The following is a 13,757-nucleotide window of genomic DNA, read 5'->3' as shown; positions in this document are numbered from 1 at the left end:
ATTTAACAAAAAACTCACCTATCAAATCAAAGGAAATTTTGTCTAAAAAGATAATCAACTAAAAAGATGGAATGGATGGCCATCCCCTAAAACAATGAATTTTGTCTTAAATCATGATAGGTTGAGGATTGATTTGTGAAATACTTGTTCTGTTTGATAATGTGGTTTAATTCATTTTTTAAAATGTTCTTTGCTTAAAAAACATCTAATTAATGTTTTTCTGATTATTTTGATGTGCTAATATTAAAATTTAAAAAATTTTAAAAAAATCACTTTAATGCATTTTTAATTGAAAAACACTCCACACCACATTACTAAACATGAGTTTTTGTTTTTGTGTTATACCTATTTTTTAAAATGCTTTTTAAATTGTTTTTCACTTGTAAAGGTATCAAATTTAATGTTTATTGCCTTTTTTTTTTAATTATTTTGATATCCTGATTCTAAAAATAAAAAAATCTAAAAAATATTATTTTAATATATTTTTAATCTAAAAATCATTTTTAAAAAATATTATACACCACATTAATGAACATACTTAATAAATTGAGTTAGGGATGAGTAAAAAAACCAACAAATCAAGAAAACCAAGAAAATTGAACTATAAAAAAAAATTGATTAAGTCGATTAGAATATTTTTTAAAAAAATTAGGTTTGGTTCGGTTTCATAAGTCTAAAATAAAATAAAAAAAAGAATCGAACCGGTTTAGCTAAAAATAAACCGAATCGAACCGAACCGAAAAGAACCCATTAGAAAAAAAAAAAAAAAAAACCCAAAAACAATATATATATATATATATATATATATATATATATATATATATATATATATTCAGTGGGTAATATATAAGTTTTTATTTATTTATTTTATTATGTGTGTGTGTCCCCCTGTATGTACGTGTGTGTATCGCCACCGGCACGGCATCTTGCGTTTAACTAAACCCTATAAATCATCCACGAAACCGGAAAAAAGAATTCTCCGGAAAATCCACGACTATAGTATTAAAGAAAAGAGATGGAAGAAGAGGAAGCAGAAATATACGACGGAGTTAGAGCACAGTTCCCTCTAACATTCGGCAAACAATCAAAATCTCAAACACCTCTCGAACAAATCCATAACACCACTATCCGAAAAGCACCACCCACCTCCGCCGCCAACGCCGAAACCCAATCTTCTCTTTCCTCCTCTTCTAAAGCGCGGCCCGATTCTCTCCGTCCCACACCTAAATCATCCTCCAACCCCACCCCTTCACTTGGACCGCCACCACCGCGGCCTACTGGTTCCAATTCATTCGTCGCCCATGTTTCGATTGGACCTCCTCGACCACAAGCTCGGGGTGTAGACGACGACGATGATGGGGAAGTTATGGTGGGGCCTCCGCGGCCTCCGCCGGGACTGGCTGCTGCTGCTGATGATGATGATGATGAGGAGGAGGAGGAGGAGGAGGATGGTGTAATGATTGGACCACTTCGTCCGCCGGAGCCAGCGGATTCGGATGAGGAGGATTTTCTGTATCGGATTCCAACGAGTAATGAGATTGTACTTGGAGGCCACTCTAAGGTAACTCTAGTTATGTTTTGATAAAAAAAAATGGTTAAATTTTGCTCTTGGGATTTTTATTTGAGTGACTGTTTGTCTGTCAGGTTGTTTCAGCTCTTGCTGTAGATCATACTGGGTCTCGAGTTCTTTCTGGTAGTTATGACTATACAGTTAGAATGTACGATTTTCAAGGGATGAATTCGCGTTTACAATCATTTAGGCAGCTTGAACCATTTGAAGGCCATCAAGTTCGTAATTTGAGCTGGAGTCCTTCCGCAGACCGGTTTTTATGCGTCACTGGTTCTGCTCAAGCTAAGGTATTATTTATTTATTTCTTCATGCGGGTATCTTTGGTTATTACCATTTGATCGGAACCACGGCAAGGATTGTGGAACTCTGGTTTGTTTTTGTTTTTGTTTGTGTCTCAGATATTTGACCGTGATGGGCTTACACTAGGTGAGTTTGTCAAGGGGGATATGTATATTCGTGACTTGAAGAATACAAAGGGTCACATTTCTGGATTGACTTGCGGGGAGTGGCATCCTCAAGCCAAGGAGACAATTCTAACATCATCAGAGGACGGTTCACTACGTATATGGGATGTGAATGATTTCAAAAGTCAAAAGCAGGTTTGCTGTTTTTTCAAGATGCTCAATTCTGCTACTTGAAATTATGATGAGTTCCATACAACCATTCGGTTTTGAGGAACTTGGTTGCACTTCATTTGACAGTCAATGAAGCTGTTTTAGTGGCTCCTAGGATGCTTTTTTTGCATGTGCAATGGAGGGTTATAATGTTTCTGTTTCCATGTGTGCTTATGGGTTGCATTAATTGTGATATATTTGAAAGTGTTATTCTCATTCAACTAGGAAATATATGAAAGAAGGTAAACTAACATTGCAGTTGTTCATTTTAACTAGGTCATTAAACCAAAGCTTGCTCGGCCTGGAAGAGTTCCAGTTACCACATGTGCTTGGGATCGTGAAGGAAAGCGCATTGCCGGCGGCATTGGAGATGGTTCTATACAGGTTTGTGTTTCTGAATTGTGGTTGTTGTCTTCTTTTTTTCATTGAACCCTCTTTCACTTCAATTATTTCATTTTTCTTGACACACATGTTGCTTAATTTGTATTCACAGATATGGAGCCTTAAGCCTGGATGGGGAAGCAGGCCAGATGTTTTTGTTGAGAAGGGTCATTCAGATGACATCACTTGCCTCAAATTTTCAAGTGATGGACAAATTTTACTCTCAAGAAGCTCTGATTGTTCACTGAAGGTAGTGATGAAACATTCATTGAGAGAGTATTGTGTTTTCACTTTCTTCACTAATATATGTTTATTCTTGATACTTATCACACCCTTCTTCATATCTATATTTTCATGTGTTAGGTTTGGGATTTGCGGCAAATGAAAGAGGCCCTTAAAGTCTTCGAGAATCTTCCAAATAACTATGCTCAAACAAATATTGCATTTAGTCCTGATGAACAGCTTTTCTTGACTGGAACATCTTTTGAAAGGGAGAGCAAAACTGGAGGTGTATTGTGCTTTTACAACCGGGAAAAACTTGAACTTGTTTCAAGAGTTGGTATTTCTCTGACTAGCAGTGTTGTGCAGTGTGCTTGGCATCCAAAGCTAAATCAGGTAACACCAAATGATATATGCTGCTTTATTCTTATTGTCAATACAGGTGGTCTTGGATGCACCAAGACATTGCCTGTATGTTTATTTATTTATTTATTCTTGTGCAAATGAGGGATACATTAATTTTCCTCAACCTAGGAGCATTTTTTTCGTGTAAAATATTTTACAAATGGTATTCTGGTTAAACATTTTACATGGAAAAGATTTTATGATGTTTGGTAGCAATGAAATGAAAAATATGGTGGTAATGGAATTGTGAAAAGAGGATGGTGGTGATGAGGTAGTAGTGTAGAAAGTGACGACAAAAAAAGTGGTGGTGGTATTGGTGTGGTGAAATAGTTGGACAATTGTGAATTGATTGATGTGCGTAAAGAACTTTATGAACTTAAAATATTTTTCAACAAATGAACAAAGTTCATAACAAACACGGGAAAATCTAGTAAAATATTTGCAAAACACATACCCCCCTCAGTAGCACTTTTTTTAATACACATGCCCATCCATACAAACTGAAGCCTTGCCTACTTTGTTTGTTTAAAGATCTTTGCAACAGCTGGGGATAAAAGCCGAGGAGGAACCCACGTACTATATGATCCAACCATCAGTGAGAGAGGAGCTCTTGTATGTGTTGCATCTGCACCTCGGAAAAAATCTTTGGATGATTTTGAGGTGCAGCCCGTCATTCACAACCCTCATGCACTACCCTTGTTTAGAGATCAGCCAAGCCGAAAGCGTCAGCGAGAGAAAACATTGAAGGATCCCCTTAAGTCCCACAAACCTGAACTTCCAATGACAGGACCAGGTTTTGGTGGAAGAGTTGGTGCTAGTAAAGGAAGCTTATTGACTCAATATCTTCTTAAGGTCATGTTTCCCGTCTAACCATTTTCTCATCGTTATTTAATTCTTAATGAAGCCAGTGGGAAAAACTGACATTTGGATTTCATTACAGCAAGGGGGAATGATCAAGGAGACATGGATGGAGGAAGACCCACGAGAAGCTATATTGAAGTATGCTGATGCTGCGGAAAAAGATCCCAAATACATTGCTCCAGCATATGCGCAAACCCAGCCTGACCCAGTTTTTGCAAAGTCGGATTCCGAGGATGAAGAAAAATGATCCAAGTATGGTGTGTTTCATATGCTACTCATTTCCCTGTAATGGGATTTATAATATTTTTCCTTAGTTGTGACAATGTAATTGATTGGCATGTCTGAGGAAATTCTTTGTGCTACTTCCATCATACTATTGATTTTCAATGCTTTTTATTTGCATGCAAGGTCAGGTCGGTTTGCCTCTACATCAACCTGAATTTTATTTCAGAAGCTGAAACATTGAAGTGAACATCAATGAATATGCAGAGGTATCGTAATTTCTCTCATGCAATGCTCATGGAAGTGATTCCATGAATCACAACCTGGCTTCTACAAAATAGGTTTTTCATGGCTTCTACAAATTTCTAATATAAAAATAGAGACAAAAATGGTGAGAATCCGGAAGAGGATCTGTTTTCTTTGCCCATGGTTTATGTATTTTTAGGCTATTTTTGTAGCTTTTGTATCGAATGTTCAAAATATTAGGAATTGGGTGCTTGTGGAGGCAGCTGCAATCTAAGGCAGTCAAATATGGTTTCAACTAAGGTGATTGAACTTGTAGAATACTCTGATTCTTGAGCAGTTTATTCTTGTCTACAAGTGACCAATCAGTCTTGTATCTTTGCCATTTTAGATATTTTGTAGCTTTTGTATCATTTTGCATGTGTCTTCAACCGATACTACAAACATATCAAAATGTTTCTATATTACGAAGTTCATTTTTCTGCTTTCCTTGCAACTCTCAGCTAAACATCACCAATTCACGGTTGATGGCTCCAAAAGCCTTTTGTCAGTAACCGAGGCCATCATCCTGCATTGCTTAGATTATCTTAGTTACCATCTGGAAAGATTGCTCCGGGACTTGGAAATGATCAGGTCAGGAGCTCTCGTGCTCTTGCTTGTCAAACAGTTGTGTGTCTACGAAATGCTGCAAAACCCAAAAACCATAGAAAGCCAATTCGAAAATCAAGACTGCAAATCAGCTTGTGAAAACAAGTATGAACGAAATTGGACTTTTAAGAGAATGAAAGTCTCCTTAACAAATGCTCGGTCCCTACAGGGAGAGAGAGACGAAACAGTAAGAACATTTGGAAAGTACCATGCTTAAAGAAGTAGATGCTCTCAAATCATGTGAGAAAGTCTTAGTGGAGGAAGTGATGCATGGACAAGATTAGAGGTTTTTATCTTAGAGTCAGCAGGTTTGTGCTGTCTTAAAACATTCTGGATAATTTAGCTCAAACATCTAGATCTCGGATGGTACTTCTCGTGACTAGCCTCCAATATCCTATTTTATTTGACTGATTAACTTGAGTTACTACCACGAAGGATTAGATAAAGCACGTTTCATACAAAATGTTCAATGTCTGAGGAATCCTAAGCTTCTTATTGACTTTTCATTAGAAATTACGTGAGTTATTTTCTTTTTTCAAACCTCAACAAGAAAACAAGACCAAGATGTACAGGAGAGGTCATAAACTATTGCAGCAACAACCAGGAAAATGATGATCGGGGCAGAACTGTTTCAGAGCTTGCACCTCGCACCATGTCCTACTCAGCTGATCCCTCCAAATATCTGGGGCAAAAAGCCCACCTTCCAGTGCTGAATTTATATATACCATTTTGGACTTTTTCAAGGGCCACGAAGTCCCAAAAAAAATTCAAAGTAACCTCCTAATAGGGCTTTTGAAGCGAATAATCAATTAATTGATTAATTAATTCTAACAATCTCATTCATACTTTATAGCCAAGGTAATTGATAGCTTTTACTTGGTGCTTGGTAGATCAAGGTGGCTTGTGACTAGTATTTTTAAAAGATCTTTTTTGGTAATAATGAGGATTCTCCAATACTTAAATAAATGTATTTTTAAAAATAAAAAATATAATAATATTTTAGAGAGAGATGTTCTGAAAATACATATGCAGTAAAAAAATGGAGATTATGAATCTTTATTCTGAAGATCTCATGTATATTTATAACCGATTGGTCCTGTTTCTTTTGTTAAGAGAAAGGTCCGGTGTGTAATTTTACCCTGATAACATTTAATAAATAATAAATATCTTTTATATCTATATTAATGTTTGATGGAGATATGGTGGGTTATTCTAGGATTTTTATACTTCTAAAAGGTGTAGGGATATAAGATGTCAAATGTAACTGAGCTCATGAAGACCGAGCTCTTCCACTAGGTCAAACAGAGGTGGGTATTTTCCTTGACTGAGTCAAAGAGAGGTTGGGTCTATCATTTGGCGTGCCTAAAGGAGGTTGGGATCGTCTCTTTAGCATGCTCAATGGAAAAGATGTCATTTCCTTAGACATGCTAAAAACAAAATGCTCATTCTCTTAGACATGTCTAAGGAAGGAGTGTCCATTCCTTTGATGAGCCCAAGAAAAATGATCCTCAAAGTTTTTTAGATTTATCTAAGGGCATCTCCCTTATTACATTCTCTTGTTTTACGCGTTAACCTCTATTGGAAAAGTGAATCACAATCTTGCTCACTTTGCAATAAGCTTTTCTGAATCTTTACAACAAGATAAATGTATGCCTGAAGTAATTTTAAGTTTGTGAGCTCTTCAACTACAAACTAATAAGGATGTTGTTATATGGAACAAGATTTTTGTGAAGATGGAAAGAAACTCCCTTAAGATGTATCCAAAACTAGCACCAGCCACCAACCACTAGCCCAATGCTTGGCCAACAATAGAACTTTCCCCCACCACATGATACCAGTCTCTATCTTTAAAAAAGTGAAAGGAATATCAAATGTAGACTTTACTAATTTCAATCGAGACCACTTAAAATCAATAAATTTTGTTCACATAAAGTGTAATGGTTTGAATTTGCAAGAGACTATGTTTTGCGAGTCCATGACAAGCGAATTTACTACCAACTATTATTCATACATGTGAAATATAGCTCCAAGATATAATTTTAAGTGATAGTTTTTCCATTTTTCATGTTTTTGAATCATTTGGTCATTTGTTTCAAGGCAAATTGCTTAGAACATTATTCCAAACAAACCAGTTATTTATTTCTTTGAAATTGCAAACAAAAAGGTCTTTGGTTATGAATTTTTTCAATTTAACCATTAATTGATTATAAACTTTGATTTTCTTGCAATTTTGTCTCTGATTTCAATTAATTGACTTTGTAAAAATTAAGTTTGGTTCTCTAAAATGTCAATCTTTTTGATTAAGCTCAAATTAGACTCTCAAACTTAATTTTTTTACCAAGTCCCTAATGAAATTAATTTGATCAATTAAAAGTATAATTAAGTCCTTACACCAAATTAATTCTTAAACATAATCAAACTTTTAATTCGACCTATAATTAAATCAAATTGACTTATTAAAAATCCAATTAAGTCCTTGAACTTATTTTTTATATACAGATTCATCTAATAATCATTTATTTTGACCTTGAATTTGCATTGTCTCTTTAATCTTGGGTACAATGGGGTATGATTAGGATCCCATTTTTATCCAAAACTCCGCCTTGATTCATTTACATATTTGAAACTCTTCCCATTCTGTTTTTGCCCAGTTGCTAGTTTTTTTTGTTATTATTACTTTTATTTTTTGAAAGGAAAAAAGTAAATTTAGGGGAAGAATAAAAAAATAAGTTATAACACTAACGTTTCTCTAGTAGGAAAAAAATTAAATCATGTGGGGGTTGACCTGATCAACTTAAATGGTCCAAAGGCAACCTAAAAGATCGCTAAGAATATAGTTTGACTAAAAAAAATCAAGATATCTTTTTTTTTTTTTAAATATTGAGATGACACTTTATTGGATCGATCTGGGTTAACTTGTTAAATCCGCGACTTGGATCATGAGACCATAATAACCTCATATAAAACAAATTAAAATAAATTATGATGCTAAATTCCTAAGCAACATAATGTTAAATGATAAAATTAAAAAAATTCAATTTAAAAAAAAAATAACACAAAAAGACTCGAGTTAAGTCGGGTTAACCCGCTAAACCAATGAATTAGGTCATGAGATCTGGATAAACTCATAGAAATTAAATAAAAAAATAACCTAGTAAACTCGGGTTAACATTCCTAACTTGTGACCTAAGCCATAAGATTGAGATAAACTTATACAAATCAAATAAAAAAAAATTGTGAAGTTTGATTTCCAATAAATTCATTTTGGAAGGATGGAATTGGAAAACATATCAATTTAAAAAAAGGACACAATAAAACCTTCAAAGTCTATCAAGGTTAATCCACAAAACATGTGACTTAGATTATGAGACCGAAATAACCTTATGGAAAGCAAACTGAGCAAATCATAAAAATTAATTTCTAATCAACTAAATGTTGAAGGATGAAACTGAAAAAAATATTAATTAACACAAAAAACTTGAGTAAACCAGGTTGACTCGCTAAACTCGCGACATGAGTCATGAGACTAAAATAACCATATAAAAAGCAAGCCGCAACAAATCACAAAACCCAATCTCTAATAAACCAAATATTAAATGATGAAATTAGAGGAAAAAACATAGATTTTAATAAAAAAAAAATAAAGGTAAAAAATATATTTATTGCAATAAATAGTGTTTTGTGCGGTGATGCATATTAAAAGCATAGTTATGTAACCCGGTCCAGGGTTGACCAGGCTAAGGGGCCAAGTCCCAATCAGAGAAATTGACTTGGGTCAACCCAGGAAAAAAAATGTTTGAGGTTTTAATATCCCATATGAAAAAAGTTAAGAAATAATTCATGTAGATGTAAACTATATATGTTGTAAATAATAAAGTTTAAAAGATTATTTCACAATGTTTTTTTTTTTATCTCAATTTCTATATTTTTCTTTTAAGTTGAAGTATTTAAACCAAAAGAATTTCTTATCTCACATTGAAAAAAAAACACAAACATAAAGTATATATACCAGTGGGCTTCCAATCCCACACTGGAAAAATAAAAACATCTTCTAATATTTATATAGTGAATTTTAATATAAGTTAGTAACCAATAAGAAAAGGGTGGTAGGCTCGTGTGTATAAGGTTGGACTGAGCGTGATAAAAACATTTGATTGCCCCCTATGTGTGTGAGGCAACGCCTATCCTCTCTCGACTTACCTTTTGCCTTTATTTATAATTTGTTTTGTCCCTCTTTTAACTAAAACCACTATTTTTTTGTAAATTGTTTTTGTCCTCTCTTTAATTAAAACCACCATTTTTTCCCTCTTTCTTCGTCCCTTCTTTTGTTCCACATAAAGAGGTTCATAGACATACTTTCAAAAAATATGATTGACTTAATTTTTTAGATTGTTAAAAAATGTAATTTGTTTTTCACATGGAAATGCTCATGGACATGCTATAGAAGTTTTTATATGAAAAACAAAATGTCAATTAGATCAAAGATTAAAATTTTTAGTTTGTTCTAAAAATAATGACTTAAAAAAATACAGGTCTTTGCCGGGTTTTTTCGAGTCGTGGGCTGGCCAGGTAGGTCAAGCAGAATTCATTGGGCTAATTGCATGCTTGATTTTTACCTTCTTCATGCCCAATTAGGACCTTGAGTCACTTGGATCCTAGGTCAATCCATCAGGTCAGGTCTGATAACTATGAGTAAAAGTACTCTTTTAGTTTTGTAATAATAATAATAATAATAAGTATAAATAAAAATAGAGAAAAATTAACTTTGTGCGAAATTAAAAGTTCTAAAAACCTTTTAAGCCATAAACAAACTAAGTGGCTAAAAACCTAAAACTCCTTTCTTTGATTTGAATGAACGATGATGCTAGTTGTTGTTACTGCTTCTACTAAAAGTAGTCAATAGTTTCTCCTTTGTCTCTATGTTTTTAGGATAACGTTTGATTATTGTCCTGAGACAGAAGAGACATAAACAGTTTAGAAAAAACAAAAAATAAGACTAAGACAATTATGTTTGGTAGTGATGTACAAAACAAAGTGGTTGTCTCTGTATCCTGTTTGTTTATAGCGGACAAGACATAATAAAATATGAACAAAAAAATTATTGTACCCTTAATATGTATTATTATCAAACTTATATATTTAAAAAATTTTTGATATTTTTTTTCTTTAGTTTATATCGAGTGTTAAAATTAATAATATTATAATAATTCTAACAATAAAATCAGGACTAACTTGACAATTTGATCTAGGGCTTGAATAAGTTCAAGTTTTTTTAAAAAATAGAGGAATGATTGACTTGACCTAGCTCAATAAAAAACTCAAGTCAACTCGGAATAAAACATGGGTAAAAAACCTGTTGATTTTTTTGAAATAAAAATAAAAATAAAAATTTTGGGTCAAGTGAGTTGACCCTCACGACTCATGACCTGAACTTTGTCTTGAGTCGATTCCCGAATTAGATTGACCCTTTCAACCTGTGACTCGAACCTTGTCTCATTTAATTCCGGAGTTGGGTTTTAAAATTATAATAATAAAAAAATTTATCTTTATCTAGATTAACCTGAATTGACCTACCTGATCCATGACCAAGTCTTTAGCTTGAGTTGACCCAAAATAAAATTCAAGCTTATGAGGATCTTAGTGGGACAAGGAGATGGCAGGAATGGATTTGACAAGCCATGATGGATTAGCATGTGCATTTTATGATGAACATGACACACAAGGCAATAAGGAAAAAAAAAAGAAAATCCTTTATGATGATAAAGGTATCTTCTTCGGTTGCTTGATTCAGTTTCAGGAACAGCATTTGTCTTAATTTGTTTGCCTGTGGCATTTTCTCAGCCTTGTACGGTTTAGACTAGAAACCAATGAAATAGCTCAAGAACTTTGGATGGATGATGAATTCCTTTGAGAAGACGAGTGCATTGCAATCTAAAATCTGAATTTCATTGTTTAGAATCTCATTTATTTTCCAGGATATCTCATGTTTGAAATTGTGGAAGTCCCTGGAAATCATCACTGATAAATTTGATAATTTCTGGTGATTGAACACCATCAAGATCCACTTCTCACTTGATCAGCACAAGGCATCAACAAGATGGTTTGTAGCAAAGGATCTCAAGAACGGTCACTTTTCTCGTCATTGACGTCGCTATTCAGGCATGGCACGGTGGCGCCTACCGATTGCAACAGCTACTTGAACCATTGTACGGATGAATTGGAATGCTATTCAGGCTTTCTAATATTGTTCATCTGCCCGGAGACACAACTAGCCCCGTCAAACCAATGCATGATCGGTGACTTTCCAGCTCCCGCTGCTCGTCCCCATCTTCCTCAGGCAACACCTAGCTGCTGCTTTGTTTCTTTTTCTTCGTGATCAGTATACACACAGCAAGCCCACAAAAAGCAGAGTCCTCATTGTGATACTCACCCAAGCCACGATCACCAAAATCTGCGCATTATGTGCAGCTAAGAGCCTTGACAGAGGAAGCGAGGAGGAGAATCTGATTTTAATTGTCATTTTCGGTATCAGAATCAATCAGCCATAAATCAACTTCCCACCCTAAAAATCAACATGAACATATACTCCTCTAAACGTGCAAACCCCACTTGTCTGTGAAATTTGATTCGACAAAAGGCTTCGAGCTGCCCTAAAATGATATGAATCAACATTAATTTTTCATACTTCTCTGAGCGGTGGGAAGCGTTAAAAAAATATTTGATACACCGTGTCGTGTTTTCACTGTATTTATCACAAAATCAAAAATTTAAAACTTGAATTTAATGGATTATTCGTCTTTTCAATGTGGTGATTTTGTGATAAATACAGTGCTAATTTCGCATTTTTAAAAGAGATTAATATTTTAGGAATAAATACATAATAAATTTATTTGGTTACCCTTATAATTATAAAATTCTAAACTTGAGTTAAAGGATTTATTTGTTATGTTTTTTTTTTCTTTTTTAATTATAAGGTTTAGACAGGGCAATTCCATATTATATAAAAATTAATTAATTGTTTTATATAAAAGTTGTTGGTAAGGGCGTAGCTTAGGACCTCTTTGCACAATTAATTAAAGCGGCGTGTGCAACAACTTTAAATTTTTTTCACGTTTGGCATTGAAACCGGCTTTTCACCAAAATTCAATTTTTTTTTTTTTTGCTAAAATTGAATGCGGTTTGTACCTTTTAGATCGTTTTGATGTGCTGATGTCAAAAATGATTTTTCAAAACGCTCAAGGAAGGAAATTTTGCGGCTCAAGTCCTCGTCCAAATAAGGTGGCTTGTGCAATGTTTTGTGCGGTAGTTTGGCTTCGGCAACATTTTTTCTTTCTTTCTTTCTTTCTTTCATTCTTTCATTTTCTCTCTTTGCCAAGAAAAATGTGTAGGCCAAGTTTTTTTTTTTTTTTTGATTATTGTTTTAGGATATCGTATTCAATCCTTTTTTTAATTTTTTGTATGATTTTTGTCTTGATTTTTTTGTAAACTTTAAATTTAATTTTGATTTAACCCTTGATTCAAATGCTATTTGCCCTCTTATTTTATTTTGGTTTCAAATTTGATCCATTTCTTTTGATTTTGGGTTTTTATTTTGATTTCTTTTGTAAAATGTTTTAATATTTTTATTTTCACCCTTTTTTTTTTTTTTGGGGGGGGGTTTTGTCTAATTGAATTTATTTATATATATATTTCATTCTCTAACATTGATATGCTATTTTTCCTATTATTTTGTTTTAGTTTCATATTTGATTATTTTTCTTTTGATTTTGGTTTTTTTTTTGAGTTCTTTTATAAAATGTTTGATTTAAAAAAAATAATTCACCCTTAAATAAATTAATATTATTTCCCCCTTATTTTTATTGCTCGACATTTGGTCCTCATTCTTGCATGTTACTAAGTGTTTTTTTTAGAAGAGTGTTTTTATTAATTTTTTATTATTTAATCCTCTAATATTGAATTAGATGAGAATTGAGAGTCATGGTTTTCTCCAATTGGGTTACATTAAACTCATGATCGAGGTAACGGGTTTGAAAGGTTAACCCAGGTGATATTGACCTTGTTTCTTTTTTTAACTAAGTTTTTTTTAAAAAATTTTATCTTTCAATACTTTATGTTCTATCTTTTTCCTAGTTTCTTGAAAAATTATCACGGCCTCATGCATGTGTTGCATGTCAGTAAGCGCATTCAGGTTCACTTGGATCATTTCTTCTCCTTTTATTTTTGAATTTCTTTGTGACACTCTTAATTGAATTGAAACGTACCTTCATTGATTTTTTTAACAAATATATATTTTTTTTTATCATAATCACTTTTTTTTTCTTGGTTCAATGCAACTGAAGTCGTTATATAAGATCAGCTTATTTGACATGTAACATCCCTTCATTCGGGATAAAACACTAATCACATATCAAATGGAAAACATGATAATTTTTTTTATATAAGTTTTCATATAAAAGTCTATCAAAATTTATACCAAAATTTCAGCAGAGTCTCCCCTATACCAGGAGGTTCCAAATTATCAACATATAACCTATTTACACTTCTAATATCACACATTCTTATAACTCAATTACCATAGTTTTGAAACCCGGCCA

The 13,757-nt window shown here is 33.4% G+C and overlaps 1 protein-coding gene across 4 annotated transcripts; it reads left to right on the top strand.

The window, feature by feature from the left end:
• Positions 1–909: 909 nt before the first annotated feature.
• LOC118039649 (uncharacterized) lies at positions 910–5,004 on the top strand. Of its 4 annotated transcripts, none has more exons than XM_035046407.2 (9): positions 910–1,561; positions 1,645–1,857; positions 1,969–2,169; positions 2,461–2,568; positions 2,678–2,815; positions 2,929–3,180; positions 3,721–4,041; positions 4,130–4,302; positions 4,464–5,004. In XM_035046407.2, the coding sequence occupies exons 1-8, from the start codon at positions 1,016–1,018 to the stop codon at positions 4,295–4,297; spliced, it is 1,947 nt and encodes a 648-aa protein (XP_034902298.1). In that variant the 5' UTR covers positions 910–1,015; the 3' UTR covers positions 4,298–4,302; positions 4,464–5,004. The 4 variants fall into 4 exon arrangements, with proteins under 4 accessions (XP_034902298.1, XP_034902300.1, XP_034902299.1 ...); XM_035046409.2 differs by having other exon boundaries at positions 4,459–5,004; XM_035046408.2 differs by having other exon boundaries at positions 4,130–4,307.
• The last annotated feature ends 8,753 nt before the right edge of the window (positions 5,005–13,757 follow it).

Source organism: Populus alba, chromosome 14, assembly GCF_005239225.2.
Source record: "Populus alba chromosome 14, ASM523922v2, whole genome shotgun sequence".
NCBI lineage: Eukaryota > Viridiplantae > Streptophyta > Magnoliopsida > Malpighiales > Salicaceae > Populus > Populus alba.
Note: the sequence above shows the minus strand (reverse complement) of the source record. Positions and strands in the feature narration are given on the sequence as shown.

Excerpts from the sequence above, each read along its gene's own strand:
- LOC118039649 (XM_035046407.2), top strand. The coding sequence starts at position 1,016 with ATGGAAGAAGAGGAAGCAGAAATATACGACGGAGTTAGAGCACAGTTC. Across the intron at positions 2,569-2,677 it reads TTGGAGATGGTTCTATACAG|ATATGGAGCCTTAAGCCTGG; the intron begins GTTTGTGTTTCT and ends TTGTATTCACAG. Across the intron at positions 3,181-3,720 it reads GGCATCCAAAGCTAAATCAG|ATCTTTGCAACAGCTGGGGA; the intron begins GTAACACCAAAT and ends GTTTGTTTAAAG.